This window comes from Fukomys damarensis, unplaced genomic scaffold (genome assembly GCF_012274545.1).
Source record: "Fukomys damarensis isolate Sample0158 unplaced genomic scaffold, DMR_v1.0_HiC HiC_scaffold_33, whole genome shotgun sequence".
Lineage (NCBI taxonomy): Eukaryota > Metazoa > Chordata > Mammalia > Rodentia > Bathyergidae > Fukomys > Fukomys damarensis.
Window position 1 is genome coordinate 49,560,197 of NW_022900945.1, and position 11,228 is coordinate 49,571,424.

At 42.7% G+C, this 11,228-nt stretch overlaps 1 protein-coding gene across 1 annotated transcript in view; it reads right to left on the reverse strand.

Moving 5' to 3' along the window:
- The window catches only part of Hmgcs2 (3-hydroxy-3-methylglutaryl-CoA synthase 2), a 31,329-nt gene extending 21,560 nt beyond the window's left edge, over window positions 1–9,769 (reverse strand). The window contains exon 1 of the mRNA XM_010643543.2: window positions 9,604–9,769. Coding sequence (XP_010641845.1) covers window positions 9,604–9,707 — 104 coding nt within the window. The 5' untranslated portion in view covers window positions 9,708–9,769. The remainder of the gene's footprint in view (window positions 1–9,603) is intronic.
- Window positions 9,770–11,228: the final 1,459 nt, after the last annotated feature.

Sequence of the window (11,228 nt, forward strand, 5' to 3'; positions counted from 1 at the left end):
TTTGCACTAGGTGTGTTTCTTGTATACAACATATTGTTGGATTTTGCTTCTTATTCCATTTTGCCAGTCTATTTTTCTTGATTGGTGAGTTGAGGCCATTGACCTTGATTGTTATAACTGATATGTACTGACTTATTATTGACATGTTATTGGCCTTTTGTGGACTCTTTTTACTTTTTCACCTTCTTTTAGTTTCTTGCCTTGCCTATTTGATTTGCTCTGTTGGGCCTCATGGTGTTGTTGCCTTCATTGTCTTTTTCTAGGATCATGTTTAGAATTGCTTGTAGTGCTCGTTTGGTATTCATGTAGTTTCTCAGGTGTTCTTTGTCGTGGAAGTGTCTTATTTCCCCCTCCATTTTGAAAAAGAGTTTTGCTGGATACATAAGTCTCGGTTGGAGGTTATTCTCTTTTAGTACTTGAAATATCTCATTCCAGGCTCTCCTTGCCCCAAGGGTTTGTGTTGAAAAGTCTGCTGTGATTCTGATGGGCTTTCCTTTGCATGTGATTTGTTTCTTTTCTCTTACTGCTTGTAGTATTTTGTTCTTCTGTTTGGTTTCTGGGATCTTGATTATTATATGTCTAGGTGTAGATTTTTTTTTTACTGTAGCTAGTTGGGGTCCTACACGCCTTACTTATCTGAATGTCAAATTCTTCCCCTCTGTTTGGGAAGTTTTCTGTCATTAGTTCTGCAAACATCTTTTTTAAGTCATTTATATTTTCTCCTGCTACTTCATGGATTCCTATCAGTCTTATGTTATTCTTCTTTGCATCATCTAGGAGTTGTTGGATCAATTTCTCATGATCCCTTACTGTTTTTAAGAGACCTCTCTTTTCATGGTCACTGACTGCAATCTTATATTCTATATCTGAGAGTCTATCTTCGCATTCTTTTATTCTGTTGCGTACACTTTCAATGGAGTTTTTAATCTCCTGGATATCTGTTTGAATCTGTTTTATGGATTCCATTTCTTTCCTATGTTGGGCCTTTATTTTTTCCATTTCTTTCTTATGCTGGGCCTTCATGGCTTCTATCATGGTCCTGAGCTCCTCTATTTTTTTGTCAGTTTCTTCTCTAGAGTCTCAAATCACGACTTCCATTTTGCTCACTATCTCTATGTTTATCTGGGAAATTATTTCTGTTTTGAATTTTTCTAGAGCCTGATTGATCTGTTTTGTTACTTCCTGTGCTTTGAGTTCAGGGTGTCCTGGTGGTTCACTATTGGCCTTTTCATCTTCATTTGCCCTACTGTTTGCCATTGGTGAACTGGAAGTCTGTCTTTGTGTGTTGCTTGTTGTTTTCTCATTTTTATTTTTGTTGTCAGGCTGTCCTTGGTTTAACCTCTGGGTTATCACCGAAATCTTCCTGATATAGTTGTGCCCTAGCTTCTGTGTCTCTAACGACCCACAGACATTCTCATCTTTATAACATCAGAGAAAACAGCACATCAAATCAACCGCAATGCTTTATCCCAACTGATACAATCAGCAACACATTAAGATCAAGCTCAGCTTGGAAACTGACCACCTGTGGTAGTCACTAGTCTATCACCCTTAAATCATTTGAATTAAATTGAAATCAAGAAGCAGTCCAGTACATGTCTACAGTGAACAAAATTTCAATATAGTGTATTTACCATTTAATGGCTCAGACAGAGCGAGGATGCAAGACCCCTGGTCTCAGCTGATGGCTGAACCCCATGATGCTGACTGACCTCGGGCTGAAAGGCCCAGATTGAGTTCCCCAACCTTCTGAATGGTTGAACTCCACACCCTTCTACTACAGGATTCCCATGCCCTTTCTTTAAAGATGTTCAAAGTTGGGAACTCAGAAAAATACCCTTGATGATCACCTCTGCCTCTGCAGAGTGGGTCCAAAGACTGGCACAGTCAGGAGGTCTGAGAATGAGCGTGGGGGGGAGGTTGTAAGGGGAGTTATGGGGGTTCAAGGGCGTGGCTACCTTCCCAGTGCTGGAATGATGGTGCCTGGGGCGGGAGAAGGTGTGGCTCTCCTTCCCGTGGTGGATCGGGGCCCAGGCCACCTCCTGGTGCTGGGCTTGAGCAGTGGTTTTTCAGGGCACTGTGCTCAGTCATCCAGGCATGCAGAGGCCTCTGCAAACACTGGCAGGATACAAAAAGGCCAAGTTCTTGCTCCAGCTCGTGGCAGACTTTGGCATCCTCTGCATGTTGCTAGTTTTAGAGGCTTCCATAATGTAAGACTTGTGGGATGAGGGAAGCCTCCACTCAAGTTCCAGAGGAAGACCTGGGAAGTCAGTCAGTGTGCCTTTGAGTGGGCAGCACATGAAGCTATTACAGTGAGGCCAGAAGTTCAGTGGAGACTCTAGAAGGTTGGCGGAGCCAGTAACATGGATCATCTTAGGAAAGCCACTAGAAGTAAGCAAAGCCAGCTCAAGAGAGAAGCCAAGGGAGCTACAACCACCCACAGTGCCAAAGGGGTGGAGCCACCCAAGTCCTTTGGAATTCACATCTCACCATAATTTGTCCTGGGTGCTGGCTGTGGAACTACAGGATTTAATGTTTGTACTTTTAGGTTTTGGTCCCTTTCCTTTCTGTCTCCCTATTTTAGCATTTTTTAAAAAGCCAAATCTTTCTAACAGGACAATAGGAAAAATGGCCTGAGGACATGTGCGAGGCCCCTCATATTTACCTGTGCCTTTGTATGTCAGCAGTGTTTAGCTTTCTTTTGATTTTTTACAAGGGCTTATAGCTGAGACTTTGCCTTGAATGTCAGAGGAGAGTTTGGACTTGGACTCTTCAGCAATGCTGAAACTGTTAGGACTTTGGCAATTAGAGTTGTATGAAAGGATTTTGTGCATTTTGTATAAAGGGATATGCATGAATCTTTTGGGGATTGGGGCAATGTTATGCTCCCCATCCCAATCCTCATGTGCTGATAGGTTGTACTTCGAGGAGGTGATTGGATCATGGGAACATGATAATTAATCATCAGTGGATTAGTCTACTGATGAGTTCATAGCTGACTTGATATTCAGAGGTAGGATCTGGTCAGAAGAGGTGGGTCACTAGGGGTGTGGCCTGAAAGGGTTTATCTCTTCTTCACTCCTCTCTCTGTGCCTCTCTCTCCCCCCTTTGCTCTCTCTCTCTCTCTCTCTCTCTCTCTCTCTCTCTCTCCCCCTCTCTCTCTCTCTCTCTCTCTCTCTCTCTCTCTCTCCCCTTCGCTCTCTCTCTCTCTCTTCCTCTCTCACTGCTTCCCACTGCCATTCCATGAGCAGCTTCTCCTCTGACATGGCCTTCTGCCTTTCTACCCTCCCTTAGAGCCTTCTGACTGTGGACTGAAATTTCTTCAAACTGTGAGCCAAAATAAACCTTTCCTTCTTTAAATTTTGAGTGTTGAATATTTTGTCCCAGCAAAATAAACCTTTCCTCCTTTAAATTTTGAGTATTGAATATTTTGTCCCGGCAACAAGAAAAGTAACTAAGACACCCAATTTATGTGCAGGTATCTAGGTTCAATTCCCAACAACATTTTTCAAAAGTCCAAGGCTTAAGGATTCCACCAAAAAAACTATTACAACTGCTAAACAAATTAACAAATTCAAAGAGGTTATAGAACATAAAATCAGCATACAAAAATCAGTTGCTTCCTATACACCAATAAAAAAGTGCTGAGAAAGAAATCAGGAAAGTAATGTTATACACAATAGTCATTTAAAAACCTATGAATATATGCAATTAAGAATATGAGTGATATCTATAATAAAAATTATAAAACATCAATGAAAGAAATTGAAGAAGGTACATACACATGTAAATTGAAAAGATATACCATGTTCACAGACTGGAAGAGTTAAAATTGTTAAAATGCCCACACTACCCAAAGTGATTTACAGATTTAATACAATCCTTTTCAAAATGCCAATGACATTTTTCATGCAAGTAGCAAAAAACACCCTTTAAATTTTTATGGAACTTCAAAAGATCCCTGAAAAGCCAAAGCAATCTTGGCCAAAAAAGCAAAGCTGGATGTACTATAATACCTAACTTCAAAACAAACCACAAAGTTACATTAACCAAAACAGCAAGGTACTGGCATAAAAACAAACACATAAATCAATGGAACCAAACAAAGAATAAATAAACAAATCCACATGTTTGCAGCCAACTGATTTTTGACAAAGGTAAACATACATACATCTTTTGAATATTTCCAAAATAGTGCTGGGAAAACTGAATATCTATACACAGAAGGAAAAAAACTATACATATCCCTATCTCTCACCTAATAAAAAAATCAACTCAAAATGGATCAAAGATTTAATGTAAAACTTGAAACTATGAAACTAGTAGAAGAAAACATAGGAAAAATGTTCCAGGACATTGGTTTGGGGGAAGAATTTTTGGGATCTGTCCCCAAGAGTATATGCAACAACAGCAAAAAGTTTTAGCAAATAGGATTATTTGGACTAAAATCTTCTGTATAGCAAATGAAATAATCAACAGAATGAAAAGACAACAAATAGAATGGGAGAAAATATTTATAAAAATTCATCTGACCAGGGAACAATTTTCAGAATATATAAAGAAGTGAACAACAAAGGAAAAAAAAATCAATTAAAAAACATGCAGCTGAAAGACATTTTTCAAAGAGCACGTACACATAATCAGCATACACGTACAGGAAAAAAGGTTCAAAATCACTAATCAACAGAGGAATCCAAATCAAAACCATAATGATATATTTCATCTGTATTAGTCAGTCTTTTGTTGCTGAGATCAAATACCCAACATATACAATTTAGAAGAGGTGTATTTGGCCCATGGTATCAAAGGATTTAGTCCATGGTCAGCTGACTTCAAGGCAGAAATGGCACAGCAAAGGGTGTGGAGGAGCAAAACTGCTTAGTTCATGGTGGTTGGAAAGCAGAGAACGGTGCCAGGAGAACAGCGCCAGATAGAAAGGGTCCAGGGATAGTGCCTAAGGTCACATCTCCATGTGTACTTTACTAATATTCTGCGTGGCTGTCAAGTCAATCAAGTTGACAGTCAAGCTTAACTGTTACATCACCCTAGTTAGAATGACTATTATCAAAAAAGGAAAATAAAACAGGGGCCGGGGATTTAGCTCAGCAGTTCGGTGGCCTGCCTTGCAAGTGCAAGGACCCGAGTTCAATCCCCGGTACCAAAAAAAAAAAAAAAAAAAAAAAAAAGGGCAAACACACACACAGAAAAGAAATTTGCATACACTATTGATGAGAATGTAAATTAATACAATCATTATGGAAAAACAGTATGGAAGTTCCTCAAGAAAATCTAGAAGTAGAGCTATCATATAATCAAACAACATTGCCACTGGCTATATATCCAAAGAAGTTGAAACTTAAAAGACATCTACACTGGCCTATATATTGTGGCACTCTTCATACTACCCAAGATATGGAATCGACTGAGTTGTCTATCACAGTTGAGTGGATAAACTGGATACATATATATATATATAATATATGAATATTATTCAGCCATTGAAAATAAAATTACATTATTACAGCAACATGAATGGAACTGGAGAATGTGATGTTAAGTAAAATAAGTCAGATATAGAAAGATGAATATTGTATCCCCTCACTCATTATGTGAAAATTAAAAATGCTGATTTCAAAACACTAGAGAATAAAATAGTGGTTACCAGATAATGAAATGACATAGGGAAGGGAGAGATGGAAAGAAAATGGTTCGTGGGTATAGGAATGCACTTGAATAGAAGGAAAACTTCTAACAATGGTATAGTTGTGACTGACAACAGTGAACTCAGGGCCGGGGATGTAGCTCGGTGGCACTGCACCTGCCTGGCAAGCACACGGCCCTGAGTTCGATCCACGGTACTGAAAGAAATTTAATTGAATATTTTAAAATAGCTAGTAGAGAAGATTTTGAATGTTCCCAATACAAAGAAAGGATGAACATCTGCACTGATGGAAATGCCAGTTGTCCCAATCTGATAATTACACATCTATACATATATTGAAATGTCACACCCTATGTACCCTAAAAATATGTACAAATACTATGTGTCCATTAAAAATAAACATAAATAATACTACCGCCTTCTAATCTTATTTACCATCTCTGTCCCTGTGAGCTAGTATTGTCATATGCTTTATTTCTGTACATATCAGAAGGCCTCAAAGGACACAATTCATACAATTTCACTCATTTTAAGTGCACCTTTCATTATCTTCCCCTCCCCTTTGTCATTCATTTCTTTTGCCACACAGGGACACACCCACCATTTTGTTACTTTTAAGGAAAGTTTTCTGCTTGCTGTCATCCTATGTTTTCTGATAGAGTCTCAGTATTTCTTCTCTCTCCTCTCCTCCCTTCCTTTCCCTTCCCTTCCCTTCTTTTCCCTCCCACCCGCTTTCTGTTTCCTTCCTTCCTTCCTTTTCTCTCTTTCTGTGGTACTGGAAGTTGAACCCGGGTCCTTCACATTAAGCTCCATTCCCATCCTTTTTTTTAGACAAGGTCCTACTAAGTCACTAAGTTTCCTACTCTGGGCTCGAACTTGCAGTCTTGTGCCTCAGCCAGCTTCCTGGAGTGCCAGGATGACAGCTATGTACTGCCCCTTCTAGCTTCAATATTTATTGGGCACGTCTGATAAAGAGCTTATATGCAACAGTGAATAAGAGATTGTTTGTGCCCACAAAAAGGGCATAACCTAATGGAGGAAGCAGGCACCTTAAACTTAATACACCGTAGAGTAGAGCTGTGGGCGTACCCAGAAAAGAGCAATTCCAGGGGTTTAGCACATTGGTGCCATACCTGCCTGGCAAGTGCAAGGTCCTGAGTTCGATTTATGATACCAGAAAAAAAACAAAAGTATTTCCAAATGGAGACAGAGACAAAATGGCAGAGGAGTTGGTGGAATTGGGAGGAGAAAAACTATTTCTTTTCTAGACCCATCCACTTCTTTTCAACTTTGACTGCTGGGGAAAACCTGGAGTGTTTCTCCCCTGCCCTAAGAAGCAAGCTTACCATGTTCACTTCCCACATGACAGCACTTGAAATCTGATAATTCCCTGACATTTTCCACTACACAGATAGTCAAATCAGGCACACAGCGGTGAAGCAATGTGTTCAGAGTAACTTTGTGGTTTTTCATGTTAGAAATATTTTGTCCCTTCGCTGCCTGGGGTGCCTGTTTACAAAGTTATCTCAATGCCACAGAAGCTCATGTTGACTCGTGATGACTGCTTCTATCAGTCACTTTCAGGACCATGCACCTTGTGCTCCCAGCAGGTGCCATTTTGAGGACCACTAAGTGGATCCCATGGTCACAAGGCAGTAAGCACAGTGCTTGGTGTTCATCCTTGTCTGACAAGAGAGAGCTGGCATCTATTTATCTGCCCTGCTTGATTGGTGCCCTCCAAATAACTGGAGTTTGTACTTCCAAATATTTATCGAGACTTCTCCCCAGTAGCTCGGGGCTAATGGTTAGCCAGCGCTTGGAGCCACCAGCTGGAATGGCTTCCCCCACCGCAGCTTCATTCTCATCTGCCTCCCCTGCCCTTATCTTCCTCCCTCTCTTCTCTAAGGTTCTTAGAGAAGCTCTAAGAACTAATCACTTGTTAACTTTTGTAATTGTCTTGGTAGGACAACTTCTGGACGTGGACTTCAGGGCCAACATATACATGCTTCCAAAAGCATCAGAGCACTGTAGTTTAGAGCATCCTTCTACGTCAGGTGTGGTAGCGCATGTCTATAATCCCAGCACTCTTGGAGGCTGAGGCGGGAGGATTGCAAGTTTGAGCCCTGCTTGGGAAATTCAGCAACTTAGTGAGACCCTGCCTCAAAATAAGAAACTAAAATGAAGGGGTAAGGCTAGTACGAAAAAAAAAAAGTATCCTTCTAATTTTACTAATCTTGTAGTCTAAGGAATAATCACTCTATTTAATTTAAAATCAATTTGTTTCGGTGTTGCCCGGTTCAAGAACATGCATCAAGCTTCTGTTCCTGCCTCCATTTGTTTTCTTTCCCTTATGTTTCAAAATTACTGCATGCCAGGCCCTGTGCTGGGGAAGATGCCATGGGACAGAAAAGTTGCACAGAGGAGAGGGCCAGGACCCTGAGGATGCCCTTGTCCTTGTCCTTGAGGAACAAGAACAACACATACACAGCTGTGAGGCAGAAGGAGACAAGGTCCACAAGAGGGATGCAAGCAAAATCCTGCAGGAATTCAAAGGAAGTCGAGATTTCTGTGACGACAGGGAAAGGAAAGGCTTAGTGGGAGAACTTGCCTTTGAGACCCACCTGGATGGACGAGGGAGTTTTTGCTGATGAGGAACTGGAGGGGCAGGAAGGGGCAAGGCCACAGCAGCGGTGATGGAACAGGCTAGGGCACTGGGGCAGAGAGGAAGGGGCGCAGAGACAACAGGTGGGAGTGGAGGGTGCACCCTTGCTTCATTTCAGAGGCAAGGAAGCAGGTGCTGAGCCAGGTGTGTTCTCAGGTGGGACTTAAAACAGAGTAGGGCTGGATTCAAGGGGATAAACATCTAGAGAAGAGGTGACCCATAAAGAACACTCTCAGTATTAGTCCAGGCTGTGGATAATGAGATTAACTGAGAACACCAAAGAGGGAACTGTCAGTGAGGGTTCCCAGATTTGCAAAAGAAGTCAGGGACTCTTGGTGAGTGGCAGAGCTAACCCACATCAACCCCTTTTCTCAGAAATACAGAGACAAGCTGAATTCTGAGCGGGGACATTTGATCTGTATACAGTGGTTTGGTGGAGGAGGGGGGATGTAGACAGTGGCAGAACCACGAAGAAAATGAGCAAGCTAATAATACAGCTCTCCACGAGCACACACCATACCTGTACACCCCACATTCCTCAGAGAAGCAAAGACACTACAGCAAAATGATTTCCTAAGTATTCAGTATTCAAGTACAGAGTAAGAATGGAGAAAAGGGGTTGCATATGGATGGTTTACAACTCACAGATGTCTGGGAGCCCAAGGCACTCACTACAGCTGTGTTACCATCGTCACGTGGAGACCCCAGCACTTGAAACAAACCAGAGGGGATGGTTACAAAGAACGGAAGTGTGTATTCTTCTTGCACAAGCGCACGCACACATATGCACACCATCTTTACATTTCATTTCCCTTTGGCATACAACTGGAGCCCAGAGAAGCACAGCTTCTCATCCTCAGACAATTTTGGATCCTGCTGCAGTAACGTCAAGCCACTGGGGTCACTAATGCCGCGCTTGCAGAACTCTGAAGGTCTTGGCAGGAGCTGGGGTACAGGGGAGAAGAGGCTGGGGGCCCTGGTGTGGAAATTTCTGGAGCTTGTTTTGCTGGTGAAGTCAAAGATGCTGTTCCTCCCAAAAAGCATGCGTCAGAGGCTGGGCATCCTCTGGTTATGTGGGAAAGGGACTGCTGCACAAGAAGAGGTACCTGAGACCCTGAGAAGTCCATCTGCTCTTCTAAAGCTGTGCAAAGGCCTTGCCAATTTTTGACTGGCAAGTCTAGTGAGGTTTCCCTCTGGCAGGCCATCTGCCTGTCTTTCGCTGGTCCTACATTGCTTCTCAGAAGGTGACCTAGTAGACCTCTGGAAGGAGGGGACTCACCGATGGTGGGCTGCTGGGAGCAGGCGCACAGGCGCGAGGGAGGCTTCCTGAATCACCCTCTTGACTTGCAGGACCTGCCGCACTGGAGTCAACAGCCGCTGCATTTCCAGGGGAGCAAGTGGAGAGTCAGCAGTTCACAGTCCTTGGGAGAGATGCCTAGGGATTCCTGGTTGGGCTTTATAGAGCCGCGAAGCCCCGCCTCAGCTTCTAGAACTGGGCCAAAGGTCTCACCCAGAATATGGGTGAGCCAAAGAAATACATCATCTCTCCAGCATGCACACACCAGTCCCATTCCTGGGGAGGTGTGATAATTCTGCTCTGATTCTTCCTCTCTCCGCTCCTCTGGCAGTCTTCTGTGTGCCCAGCTACCTAAGGAGAAAGAAAGTTGTTCGTGTTACTTGTCACATGTCCGAGGGTAGCACTAACCAGCCTGTCTCGGACCCTGACCTCTCCTCCCTGTGACTGTCACTTCCTGGTCTGTAATCCTCTTTGTGGTATTAGCTGTTATCCTTTTACTGTATCATGCCTCGTACAAAAAAAAAAAAAAAGAAATCTTTCAAAGCCAAAGGGAATGAATCTTTCAATAGGTAGTTCCTACAGTAGCTTGGAATGGACACTGGCACGTAAGTAAAGGGCTTGGTACTAGGACATAGGGAACCTGCTCTATATTTCTCTTATCTTTGTTGTCCATCATTGGGCGAGGGCAGCATTAGACAATTTCCAAATGAGATGCGATCAGTCCTGCAGCAGAGGCTCCGGACCCCCGAAGAGGTGACTGTCATTCCAAGCTCAAGCGCTCCTCAGGAAGAAAGCTTTACTTTAAGGACAAAGTAAAAGTCTTGTGAAATAGTGCAGAAGTAGAACATGTGCCTCAGAAGTTCAAGGTTCTGTGTTGATCTCCTGCACCAGGGAGAAAAAGGACTAAATAAGAAATACCTAGAAAGGCGTTATTTTCCCTTAGAGACCTGCAGCTATTGAGTTGTATGTTAGCAACTCAGCTATGCCTTTTGACTCCCGTTCTGATCTTTCTGCTTTGCGCTTGTGTTTCTCAATGCAAGGGTTCCTACTATCTGATCTTCTTTGCTTAATACTTTTTATTTTTATTTTGGTATTACGTGTTTGTGGTACATAACAGTTCCGTTCATCGTGGTGAGTTGGTTCGTGTACATAACACGTCCCCTTCCCCTCCCCTGTCTGATAGTCCAAATGCAACTCTGCTCCCTTCCTCTCCCAACACCAGTCTTCCATGTGCACCATGAATCCGTTCACTAGTCCGTTCAGTTAGCCTCTCTAAGGCAACTCTGAGGAAGACACGGGGAAGAACTAGAGTGGTTCCTGCGTTAGGGGGCCAAGCGGACCTCGTTTTCCTGAAGACAAGGACCCCTAGATGCCCCCATAAGTCCAGGACTCCTGAGTCTTCTATCATCTTTTGCTTCTTCTCTCCAGACATCTTGGTACTTTACTGTCCTAACAATCTCTCGCCTTGCTGTCACTCAGCCCTTCCGCTGAGCCTCTTGCAAAGTTCTGCCGTGAATACGCCTTCCTTTCCTATCTCTTCTGCTAAACGCCCATTAGTCTTTGTCTGCGTCCAACTTCACTCTTTTTTTTTTTTTTTTTTTTTTTTT